General features: G+C 38.5%; 1 protein-coding gene across 1 annotated transcript; it reads left to right on the forward strand.

The window, feature by feature from the left end:
* Positions 1-1,254: 1,254 nt before the first annotated feature.
* LOC140975247 (uncharacterized) lies at positions 1,255-13,415 on the forward strand. The gene is made up of 7 exons (XM_073438844.1): positions 1,255-1,677; positions 2,064-2,152; positions 2,270-2,408; positions 11,590-11,685; positions 11,787-11,909; positions 12,590-12,852; positions 12,966-13,415. The coding sequence occupies exons 1-7, from the start codon at positions 1,515-1,517 to the stop codon at positions 13,074-13,076; spliced, it is 984 nt and encodes a 327-aa protein (XP_073294945.1). The 5' UTR covers positions 1,255-1,514; the 3' UTR covers positions 13,077-13,415.

Consider the following 13,415-nt stretch of genomic DNA (forward strand, 5'->3'; position numbering starts at 1 on the left):
GCTGTCGCCGGTGTTGGGGTGCGACGTATCGTCGATGTTATTCGTTCAACGATATTGCTGTCGCCGGAGTAGGGGTGCGACGTATCGTTGATGTTATTCGTTCGACGATATTGCTGTCGCCGGTGTTGGGGTGCGACGTATCGTCGATGTTGTTGTTGCAGTAGTATGGGAGTGATGACGTTGATATCGTTGGTGGTTTGATTGTCCAGAGACAGCAAAGGGAGTATTTCTGTTATCATTCCAGTTATATTTTATATTGTTGATAATATAACTGTTATGTATTACGATGATGATTGTTGTGTATGCTCACCCTTTGGGGGCTGTTTCTGTTGGACAGGTTACAGGACTCTGCTGTGAGACAGAATAGTGGTGAAGGACTAGGTGTGTCTAGTCAAACAGTCCTGTAGTTGATAGTAGATAGAGACAGTATAGTTTATTGTCTTATTTGAGTTGTATGTGTGTATTTATTATATTGTTTCTGCTACACTGATGTAGATAGTGTGGTGATTGCACTATTTTGTCGTATATGCATTATATTATTACGTCGTTGAAAAGAAAATTTTTATGCATACGACGTCACATGTTGTATGATTACGTGGCGAGGTTTGGGGCGCCACAGATATTCACAGTCAAATTGAATTTCTATCCCCTTTCACCATCTACGGGCCACCACCAACCATTTTGTTGTTGAAAAATAAATGTAGTTTTCTAAAAATTATGGGAAAGGAAAGAAACAAACCTGTCATTTGAGAAAAAAATCTTCCTACTATTTCATTTATTTGCAAAAATCGAATAAAAAAGATCAACTTTAGTTGTTTTTTTTAAATGTTAATGTACGAAATAAGACATAAGCGGCCCACAATCACACGTTGTATGGACGAGTGATATTGTATGATAAAAACTTGTGTCAAGCGGTCTCATGGGTCGTATTTTGTGAGACAGATTTCTTATTTGGATCATCCATGAAAAAATATTACTTTTTATGCTAAGAGTATTACTTTTTATTATGAATATCGGTAGGATTGACTCGTTTCACAGATAAAGATTTGTGAAACCGTCTCACAAGAGACCTACTTATATTATATATATATCCATCATTATACAACACAAAAAATTCAATAAAAAAATTCATTTTATCAAAATTTAATCATAGTTTTAATGTAAAATTTTATGAAATAATAACAAAATCTTGGGATTTAATATTTTAAATATAAGCTGGTACCTTTATCATTTTTTTACCAATTGCATCCGATTGTTGATATCAATATAGTAAATGCAATTGGTGGGATCGGGCTTTATTTTATGTAATCTACCACATACCAACCAAGAAACGGAAAGGGGCCGTTGGTTACGATCGATCCCATCCGGAAGCATCCAAAAAATTCTTCGTGTTTTTCAAGAAAGAGCAGTATTTCACACGTACAGAGGGATTTTTTTGATTTCTTGAGATGTGTGGAGAAAAGGTGGTGATGGGATGGAGGAGAAGTTGAAGAAGGAGAAGGGATTGGCGAGTAATGGCGAGAGGAGAGTGGGGACATAATAATGGCAGAGGGAGATGGTGGTCATACAGGAAGACCACTCTCATTGTTTGCTCCGTCAACATCGTTGTTGCTCTCTACGTGCTCCACTCCCTTTACAATACTCTGTACATGTACCCCATCAGTGATTCTCAGACAAGTAAGGGCTTGTTCAAGTTTGATTTTTGTGGTTATTTAGCAGCTCTATTGCCAAGTTTTGTATTTTTTTTGGATACCCATTTGCGGATTTTGTCGATCTTTAGGAGGTGGTGAAGTGGTTAGTTTTGTGAAATTTCTGGTGATCGAGTGGGCCTTCTTAGATTTTTTTTTTTTTTGTTTTTTGGATGGCCCTTTATGGGTGTTCAATAGTTGGTTGGTAAATTTTTGTTGTGTAATACCAGGATTTGGATTTAGGTTCGCTTTTGAAGTTTTGATTTATATGGATTTCTCGGAAATTCCTTGGTCAGTTTTAGGTTCTTTTGAGATGTTATATTTCACATTACCCTTCTAAAACTGTGTTTTACATTATCTGCTGCGATCTTACAGCATTTAGGTACAGCGAGGATCAGATTAGGAAAATGGAAGAGTCGAATCAAATGCGAAAGGCATCTGAACCCACAGAGCTTATTAATTTGGTGAGATCTAATTTTCAGTTTTGGGAAGTATTTCAGTGTACTTTAGAATGTATTTGGTTCCAGATTGTTGCTTTCTGTTGTCATTTTGACGCACTAAATCATGCTTTGGGGTTGAAGGTGACACAATTAAAGACAATATTTCTAAAAGAAGAAAGTGTGGTGAAATTGCCGCAGCATTTGAGACGGAAGTTTGTTGATGAGATTCTACATAGGTTAAGAAGCCTGGATGCTACTGCCAATGCAACTGAGCAAAGAGGTGGGTCTACCCTTGCTTTGTGCTTTTCATTTCCAGAAGTTTGTTCTAACAGCTTCTTGTCTCCTGTTTTTATGATATATTGCTCATCTGTTCTGTCATCCTTGGTTGCTACAATATATTGAAATGAAATTTTTTCTAATATTTTATCGCGTTTCCAAATTTCTTTCTAAAGATGACTAGAAATTGTTTGGTGTTGGAGATTTAGGTTTATATGCCCAATCAATGCTTAAAATGCTAGTGAACTTGTGAGTCAAGCGAGGGCATTAGCTTAGGCCAAGGTGGGAGTGTTATGCTGGTGAAAGGGTGAAGTACTAAATTGAATACATAGCTGCATTGATGAAGTTGCAGTGATTGCGGTAGTGTATAGAATGTGGCTGGACATATGGTGGCAACCTTGAAGTACATTATTGTTTTTTTTTTTCCTGAATTTGTCCTGGTTAACGAGCTATCAAGCATGCGATATCAATTTCAGTTCCCTATACTGTTTTTATTTATTTTATCAATGATGTGTTTCATAATGTCTGATGTAGCGACCTCAACACAAATAAATATTTAGTTATTGGAGACAGAGTTTTTTTTTTTGAGATGAAACTAGATTATATTAATAGATAAAATTTTACAAAGTTAGTGGATGAGTAATCCGCATAACTAAATAGAGCACAACTAAGAAATCACTATCCTACTAATTTCATGCCAATACATACTTCCAATCCCTAATCAAATCCAAAATAGTCAAATGATTAAATTCTTTAATACTTATTAACCAATTCGCAACGCTGAACTTGATTTTGTCCCAGATTTCTTCCGTTTTTTTCGACACGTCTTGGAATATTCTTCTGTTTCTCTCCAACCATATAGACCACATCGTGCAATGTATCAAAACGTGCCAGAATGTCATAAATTTTCTTGTTGGCACTCCTCCCGGCTCCATGACAATCATATCTGCAGCTGTCCTCGGAAGCACCCACTGAAAACCCAATTCAAGCAATACTCTATTCCAAATATCTTGTGAGAAAGAGCAATGCACTAGTAAGTGATCCTGATTTTCCTCGTGCTTCCGGCATAGAACGCACCAGTGGGGACTTAACACACATAGAGGCAACCTTCTTTGCATCGAATCGCAAGTGGGTAATTTCCCCAAAGCCACAATCCACGCAAAAACTTGAACTTTACGAGGGATCGGTACTTTCCAGATGATGTCAAAGTAAGAAAAAACACGGAAAGATGAAACAGGACAGAAGGAGTTATAAAAAGATCGAACTGAGAATATACCTGACTGGTCACCCAACCATACTCTAAAATCCCCCACTCCCCTCTGTAATCTGACTGAATCTAAAATCCCTAGGAGATTAACAAACTCACCCACTTCAACCTCATTTAAATTTCTTCTAAATCGGATATCCCAATGCAAGATATTGTTCATACCACTAGACTGTTCCACCAAAAAACTATTAATCGGTTTATTAGTAATGGAAGAAATCTGAAAAATAGAAGGAAACCGCTCTTTAAACGATGACCCCCCTCCCAAACATCTTCCCAAAACCGGATGACATTACCCTCTCTCAATACCGCACCCACCAATAGATGAAAAGCCGGGTAAGACCTAGAGATACATTTCCACGGGCTTCTAGATGTTGCATTCCTTGCCAATCCCACATCCCATCCATTCTCTTGTAGACCATAAATTGTTATTATTACCTTTTTCCACAACGGATCTCTTTCCACCGACCCTCTCCACCACCATTTCCCCAGCAATGCTCTATTTCTCAAACAAATTTTCCCCAAACCCAATCCTCCTCTGTCCTTCGGTCTTGTAACCTGTTCCCATCCAACAACATGACAATGCTTTTCCCCGTCTGCCCCATCCCACAAGAAATCCCTCATCACCTTTTCCATCAATTTCTCCACCTTTCTTGGCACTTTAAATAAGGACATGAAATAAGATGGCAAAACGCTCAACACTGATTGTATCAAAACAAGCCGACCCCCTCTTGAAAGAAAGGCTTTTTTCCATGTAGCCAACTTTCTTGACATTTTTGATAAAACTGGTTCCCAAAAATTGAACTTCGTGGGATTACCTCCCAATGGTAACCCGAGATATGTAATTGGCCAGACCTCTTTTTTACACCCAACCGTTTGTGCCAAAGCATCTACTTCATCTTCCGGGAAATTGATTCCCAACACAACGCTCTTATCCAAATTTATTTTCAATCCAGATTGAAATCCAAAGCATTTTATTATTTCCACTAATGCAATGACATGCCTCTCTGATTGAACCAAAACAAAGTGTCATCCGCAAACTGAATATGCGAAATTTCCAATTTCCTCCTCCCTATGTCGAGTCCTTTAACTTGATTTAAACACCTTGATTTATCTACCAACCTTCCCAACACGTCCACTACTAAATTAAAAAGGAAAGGTGATAAGGGATCCCCTGTCGAAGTCCTCTCTCCCCTTTGAATTTTCCCCTTGGCCTTCCATTAATGAAAACTGAGAAAGACACACTCGAAACAAAGCCCATAATCCACCGCCTCTATCTTACCCCAAAACCTTTCATCTGTCTCCCCTTAATAAAAGCGCACTGGTTTTCCTTGATGGTTTTTCCCATAAATTTCTTCAATCTATCAGTCAACACTTTGGCCAAAATTTTATACAAGCTGGTCGTCAAACTAATCGGTCTGAATTCCTTTACCTTAATTGCATCGTGCTTCTTCGGTATTAGGCAAATGTATGTTTCATTCGTGATACCATTAACCACCTAGCCTTCATAAAATTCGTCAAATACTTTTATTAAATCAGCTTTGACCGTATCCCAATTATGATGATAGAAGGCCAATGTAAATCCATCCGGCCCTGGCGCTTTATCTCCGTCGCAATCAAACACCGCTCTTCTAATTTCTTCCTCTGAAAAAGCATTTTCCAACTCCTCTGCCTCCCTAAGTTCTAAAAGACACCAATCCAATCCCTCCATCCCACTTCCGGCTACCTCCACCCCTTCCATTTTTTTGTACAGATTCGTAAAAAAATTTATTATAATCTCCTCAATATGTCTCTCCTCCGTTACCAAAGTCCCGTCCTCCAACTGCAGTTTATCTATCATTGCTTTATTCCTCCTATTAGTCAACAGTGAGTGAAAAAATCTCGAATTTTGGTCACCTTCCTTTAACCATTTCAATTTTGATCTTTGTTTTTCCATTCAAAATTTTGTAATCGTCAAAGATTCCAATTCACATCTTATCGATCTTCTTTCCTCATGTAGAGCATCCGACCACTCTCCCTCCGCCTCCAACGCATCTAGCTGCTTTATCCTCGCTGTCAACTCCTTGTACTTGAATCCCACATCTCCAAATACCTTTCGATTCCATTTTGAGACTTCCATTTTAATTCCTTTCAGCTTGTTCATAAATTTGTACCCTTCCCACCCCCTACATTCCAAATTATTCCACCACAACTTAGCCAATTCTTTAAATTTGTGGTGCGAGAGCCAAGCATTCTCGAATCGAAACGGAGTAGGACCCCACATGAACTTAGTGGTGTCGAGAATCACTGGGCAATGGTCCGAGGTGATTCTGGGTAGGACCGATTGTCTAAAGTTGGGAAACAAGTTCTTCCAACCCCCTGAGAATAAGAATCTGTCAAGTCGACAACAAATCGGATCCGCCCTTAAATTTGACCATGTATACTTTGCATTCAAGAGTGGAGGGTCATGAAGTCCCAAATCCTCTATCAATCTGTCAAAGTTCAACATGCTCGTAATAACGGAGTTGCTATTCATTTTTTCTTCTGTATTTCTTACCACGTTAAAATCCCCTCCTAGGCACCAATTATCACCACAGATAGAGATCAGTCCCGCTAGTTCTTCCCAAAACAACTCTCTTTCTCTTGGTTTTACAGGTCCATAGATGGCAGAGAACCACCATATGGTGTTGTCAATCCCACAAATCTCAACGGACACCGAGAAATTTCCAATCATATTGTTTCTCACCACCACCAATCTCGGATCCCACATGACAAGGATACCCCCCCGAACTCCCCACCGAAGGCAAATAAACCCGTTCAACAAATCTGGATTTCCTCAAACTGGTCACAAATCTTCGGTCCACCAATTCTTGCTTAGTTTCCAAGACAACCACTAAATCCGGAGTTTACTTCCGAATGACAGTGCGAACAAGCTCCCTCCTTCTTGCAGCCCCTCCTCCCCTTATATTCCAAGAGCATATTTTCATAATAAAGCTAAGGAGCCCTTCGAGGTTGATCCTCGATCATAATTGATTCCCCATTTCAACCTACTCAGTTCTCTTTGTAAGTTTCCGTTTGACTTCTTCACCTCATCCCAACATTTACCATCTTTATTCATTCCCCCACTTTCCTCAACAGTACACGAGGAGTTATCCATGTTAGCCTCTTTGGAGTTCTTTCTCTCGGAACCCGGCAAATCATCTATCTTCCCTGCCCCCCACCTATGATACCACTAGACAATCCCAACACTGAGAAGGACGAAGGGAGTAAAGCATGAAGAGAAAAAGAATGATAGAGAAAAGAGGAATGATTACCGGTTAGTACCTTTCCCTCATTAGGTTCTTTGTTAACTCGTGTGAGTGGCTCAACAATAGGACTTATCTCCTTGGATGGTGAAAACAACCCCTTCATAACCGCCTCATCCTCAACAATATTAATTGGCTCCTCTGATGAGAAAGAAGCCTGACTATCGGAGTCTGGGATATAAAGCTCATTCTGCAGAAATTCCTCTCTGGACTCATTAGACTCGTATTCTACACTGCCATCTAAGTCATGAATCCCGAACTCTCGGCCCTCGTCACTGCTAAAGACTTCATCATCTTGTCTTCCATCTTCAAGTATACCTACAGTAGCTTTCCTTCTTCTGCGATAAACCTTTTCATAAGTATTATTCCTTAAGTACTTATCTCCATCGCCCTTCGAAGATTTTCGATCATCCACCTCATCCGTGCGCATGGAATGTATTGGTGACTTTCTGAATTCCTGTGCATCTTTTGGAACGATTTTCTCCAGTATTTTTGTTACTTTGCCTTCCAATTTTGTACCCAGTGTCTCTCTAATTGTTGCAGATTGTAGTTTTGTATCCTTTACCAAAGGTGTTCCTTGCGTGCAACTGATATTTCTTCCAGCGTCTTTGTTACCAATTTTTTCCTTTGGATTTTGCGCATTTGTATTTCCATCCGTAGTACATTTTGGAGGCGCCTCCTTTCTCTTCATCTTTCTGTGAATATTTGTGTTGCCCCACCCAACTATTGTTTTCTTTCCATTCACCAGCACTTGTGCATAAGTTTGACATTCGTACTGATCGTAAGCTGCTGAATCAAAGGAATCTACCCGAATTCTGATATCTAAATACCCTTCTCCCATCTGAACCTTCATCCTGTTATTAATAAAGCCACCAGCAGTGCCCTTCACCTTTATTCTAGCCGCTTCTAAGTCACGAAATTGCAATGTGTCGTTGCTGATGTCCAACAAGCCCCCGCATTGATCCCCAATAACTGAGAAAGTGTCCCTCGACCATAGATTCCACGGTACCCCATATATACTAAGCCAGCTGTTGCAGCATCTGTCCACCGAATCTGTAGTATTAATATCTTGTCTCCATTCATCGAAACACAAGGACACCCCACCGTCAAAGAATCCTCTTTTAAGCTTTAAAAAATAAGTATACTCCTCTGAATTTGAAGGCCACCAAACTGCTTTGTTTGCTTGAAATGGAAATAATTCGACTGCTTTTTGTGAAGGTTTTCCAAGTACTTTTCGAACCAATTCCCATGCAATATTTACCCTACTTTTTGTAACAATGAGAGCCTCAAGCCATTTCAACTCCGGTATTGCCCTATTAATGTCTTCCTTAACTGTCTTCAATCCTCGTATACCATCCCTTCGTAATGTTCTATCTTTATGTTCCAATGTTGTTCTTCTGAAGGTGTTTTGTCCATGATGTAGTGAAGACCGATTGTCCCTTCTTGGGTAATTCCATGACAGCAGTCTTTCCAAAGCATCCGATAGATTCTTCCAGCCCAATGAGTTAAAACCGCTTGGCACTATTGTAATTTGCTTTCTGCCCCTGGAGTCAAATTTGTTCACTTCAACAAAGCTACCACGTTTGTTATGAAATCTCTGTGCCGTGAATAACGCGTTCTTTCCCCTATATCGATGAAAGTTCACACTTGAATATGTAGTATTGATGAACTCCTTGATTCTGAAGCCTAACCATCTCGCCTCCTCACGATCAAAATCCATCATGTACTGCGATTTCCTCGTTTTTTCAGCCCACCAAATCGAACTGCCCCCGTTCCCCAACCTTAATGTAAACACTTTATGTTCCAGTTTTATCACCTCTTCCCTGTCTTCCAATCCAGAGACCAGCCTCCTTCTGCCAGGTGCATACATTATTACTAAAACATCAAAAAACCCCGGCTAGGGTAAAATGATGGAAACTAAAACTTGGACAAATCTTTCGGACTAGAAAACAGATGTTCTGACAGAACTTTCCAGCAAAGCTTGATGCATCTCTAAGGAGCAATGAACATAGTCATGACGAGCAAATGGCGAAGCAAAATCAGCTAATACATCGCGAAACCGAGAGAAATGAAAGGCCGGCGTCGGCCGACGGCCGGCGCCGGAGTCTGGGCTTGGGACGATCGACCGAACTCAGTAGTTAAGGGTAATGAGTGAAACAGATGGAGGACTCGGTTGCTGGAACGTTGGGATAAGGGGGGGAGCATTTTTCAAAAATTTCTCTCACTAAAATATTCCCAAAAGTAAATTCACAAATCTCATTTGGAGATAGAGTTCACTGAATGGCTTTCTCAAAATTGCTTAAGTGGTTCGTATTTGTTGAATAGAGCATTCAAAATCACGTTTCTGAAGCAATAATCTTTAAAACCATAGAAGTCACAGTAGGTTGTATCTGACAGCACCATGCTTTGGTTTGCCTTCCAATCCTCGAAAATTGTAAGGCTTCTGTTTCAGGTATGGATGTGATTTGAGCCAGTTCTTGTGCTTTGTTATCGTGATTCACCACTCGCCTTGTTGAGTCAGGATGTTTTAACTTTTAAGTGTCCTTCATTACATAATTTGATAAGTAGTTGACTAGAGCAGAACCTGATATGAAAAGTTGAGCTTCTCCAGTTACAACAATTATGTGAATGCATTTAAAGATTCAGGGTCTTCTTGAATTTAAGTACACACACTCCCAATGAGGTTCCTAGATAGATGAAAAGGATTTCAAAATTGGCTATATTTTCGTTTTAGCAAAGTTTCCTTTTTAACTGGCTTTCTACGTTGGAGAACTTTCATATTTTGGAAACAATTAACTTGTTTTAAAATAGTGTGAAAAATAATTTGTGTGATTGGTTGACTTCGATCTTCTAACAAAGACTGGAGATAGCTTTTGTCTGCAAACTAATTAAATCCTAGTCAGATCAGCATATACATATAATATATCTCTATCTATGTGTATTTATATGTGGAAGAGAACAGGATAGATTTGTGGGGATACAACCTTCGGTGTTTTATGTACTTCCACCATTCGTGGAAACTTTCAGATGAAACCTCTTTTTGTGCCTAACGGATCGACCTGTTGAACAAAGATTTGTTTTTCTACTTCTATCACATGTAAAAACGAAAAAAAAATTATGTATCCTGTTATTAAACTCATTATTTATTTTATTGGCTGATCTTCATGTGTGATTCAGCATACTGTTCCTATTCTTTTCTTGCCTCCAGGAGTAAAAGCTTTAAGTCTACAAGATGTACAAAACTAAAAGGGACAAGAATGATTGATGCCTTGATGATTATACTTTTTTCCTCATACTTAGAGACTTCTTTACGCCGAGTTTAAAAACTAAAAGTTGAGATTTGATTTATCTTAACTTCTGCTTTCGTATTATAGTTACACAGCCGTAAGAGTTGAAACATTGAGCTTTTTTCTGATCTTTAAAACAAGAACTCATGGCCTTACACTATTACAGAATTTCTTAGCACATTAATGATTCCGATTCTATAGCTTGGCCGAAACGCCTTGAAGAATGGAAAATTGTTAATAACTACGTAAGTTCTCTACGATAATAAACTTTTGAAGTTTATGGAAAATGTATTCATGAAAGTTATGGTCCAAGTGTCCAACATTGCTAAGTTGTGGGTTTATGTCTACAATATTAGTAGTTGGTTATAATTAGTTGTAATTGGTTATTTGATTATTTTGATGGTATTGTGGAATTATTTGTGATGGATTGTATTCTATTGATTGATTGTAAAATGTTGAAACAATTATGTATGTAACCGCTCAAAAAAAAAAAGGAATCTATAACTGAATTATTCAACTATTTTGGTGGGGTTGAACCAAACTTTTCTTCACCTTTATTTTCAGTATAGGGACTTCGGTCGAATCACACAAGTTCTTCATCTTTGTCATGCCTCACCCTCTGTTCAGAATATCGTTATTATTCAAACGTTAGCACTTGTATCTCTTTTGTTTGACTACACCTCCACATCCTCTATAAGGAAGATCTTTCTGCAAGTGTGCACTTCTTGTTGTTTATCAAATGATTAATTGACTGGGTGTTAGATGGGAATGGAAATGTTGTTTTGGTCTCTGTTTCACATTTTTCGATAAATTATGGCGACTGCCTTTTTTTAGTGTGTTGCATTTATGCGTACTTCTGAAATATACTATATATCGTGAATTGATGAATCATTTTTTATGAGCCAAATAGATGAATACTTAAGCAAGCTAATATACTTTCTATAGTTTGTTGTATATTGACGCGTTAGTTGTTGTCCATTGGTATTTCTTATAAAGTTGAAAGGCAACTTCGAACTTGCTATTGTCGGATCTTCTCAAGGCTGACTTTTTTAAATTACTGTGTTGAAATTCCAACATTTTTTGAATGATTGAAGCAATGTGGAATGAGCACCAACAATATATCTGAGTACTAATGGGCTCGCCTTTTACTATAACCATTGAACTAGGATTCAGGACAATTATTAGAATGACGAGTTGACTCGTGTTCCAACATCTACACAGTTTTGAGCGAATTGAATGGTACTTTGCTGATAACCAATACAATGTGAAAATAGCCATTCTTTGATCTCCATTATGTGACCCCTCCGAGTTCATTCCACCATCTGATACGTTGTTCTTTTGTTTTAACAGAGGCGGTAGAAACCTGGCGCAAAGAAAAAATGAAAGAAGCTAAGTTACTTGCTCTTGGGCAAACCATAAATTCAACAATTTTACCCGAGGAAGCAGGTACGATGTCTTCAAAAGAAGATGTTCAGATGTTATGTCGACACTGGATATGGATTTCCAAGTGTTGAAAGAATTTGGACTTGATTTTAATCTGTTTGCAGGTGAAATTGAAAAATATTTAAGTTCTGATTGGTCAGAATTGTCAGAGGACATTGGTCTCTGGATACCAGCTGTAGTTGTCAACAAGGAACATGATGACAAACCTGAGGACGAAGAAGAGTTCGGTAATTACTTGGAATACTTTCTTAGAATTGTTAATGATAGCCTAGGTCTAATTAACACAGTTCCCTACCAAGTTTATAATCATATCCACCACTCCTTGGTTCACTAACTTTTACATTGAAATTCGTCTTTTAACCTTACACTGCTACTTGCATTTCATTGGCTAAAACCTCAGGTGCTAGGAGCCAGAGGGTGTGATGGTGGTATTATTTACTATAGGTTATCACAAATACAAGTTTTGGTCATATAATATGACGCCTAATTTTTACTTCAGTAAACAAAAAAAACAAAAAAAAATACTAACATCCTTGATCATTCACATTGTTATTATCATCCTAGCTTATTTCCAAACTATTTGGGGTTGGCACTCGCTAGTTGCTATGTGGATGAGTGGATACATCTTCCTTATGCTGTCTGTGGTTACATATTTGTTTATTCATATACCACCGAGTTGGTGTCTGATAATTTGTGCCGAAATTACCATGGACTTGTTATTTCTTTGAGTATACTATATATTTCTTTAACATTCCTCACCGTGTCTACAACTTTTACTTTAAAATGTTGAACTTGGTTGAACTAAGTTTAAACTAAGTCTACATCTTTATTTAGCATAGCTGTGCATGTTTTGCATGGACTTTGAATTGTATTTCTTCTTTCATTGAGACATGTTTCCTTTTTCCAGACAGTCGAATCTTGCCTGGTAGACAGCTACCTCCCATATGTCACGCCGAGCTTCATACCGACTATGATGGTCTTGCTGTGAGATGGGGTCTGACCCACCATAAAGAGTCTGCATACGAGTGTTGTATGGCATGTCTGGAACAAGCGAAACATGCCAAACCAGGCGAAAACAAATGTAATGTATGGGTTTATTGCCCATCTGAGACTGGGTGTTATTCTCCAGATATTTATGAACACAAAAATCAAGAATGCTGGCTGAAATATGTGAGTTTTTATTACATTCCCAGTTTCATGAATTCTGCATCTTTAGTTATATGTCAAGGAATTATCTTTTAGTCCACTGCTAGACTAAGAGCTTGTTCATTTTTCATCTGCAGTCGGAGGAACCCAAATTGAATTTCAAGGACAGGTACTCAGACTCATATCGAGAAACACACCCGAATGCACCATTAGTCGTTCCATGGGTATCTGGTGTTGTTGGGGAATGAATCATTCACTAAAACCGAATTATTCCAAGAGAATTGTCGAAATTTCTAGCATCCTGAGATTCTTATTCATTGATAGAACGACCAGAACACGTTTTTGTACCTGCAGCAACTGCAGTTGTCATGATCTCAGAGTTGATAGAATTTATACACGAATGTCGGCGGCCTCGATCCTGCATTCTGTTTATGTACACCACGGTAGTTAAATTTGGTGGCCATTGGTTTCAAGATCGAGTGTGTCTGCCTGTCGGGTGCCATGGATGATTGTTGAGACTTCACAGAAATATGAAGACATGTATAAATATTCAACTCATGTAATTTGAGAAATTTCTTTCATTACCA

Source organism: Primulina huaijiensis, chromosome 4, assembly GCF_012295235.1.
Source record: "Primulina huaijiensis isolate GDHJ02 chromosome 4, ASM1229523v2, whole genome shotgun sequence".
NCBI classification, from domain to species: domain Eukaryota; kingdom Viridiplantae; phylum Streptophyta; class Magnoliopsida; order Lamiales; family Gesneriaceae; genus Primulina; species Primulina huaijiensis.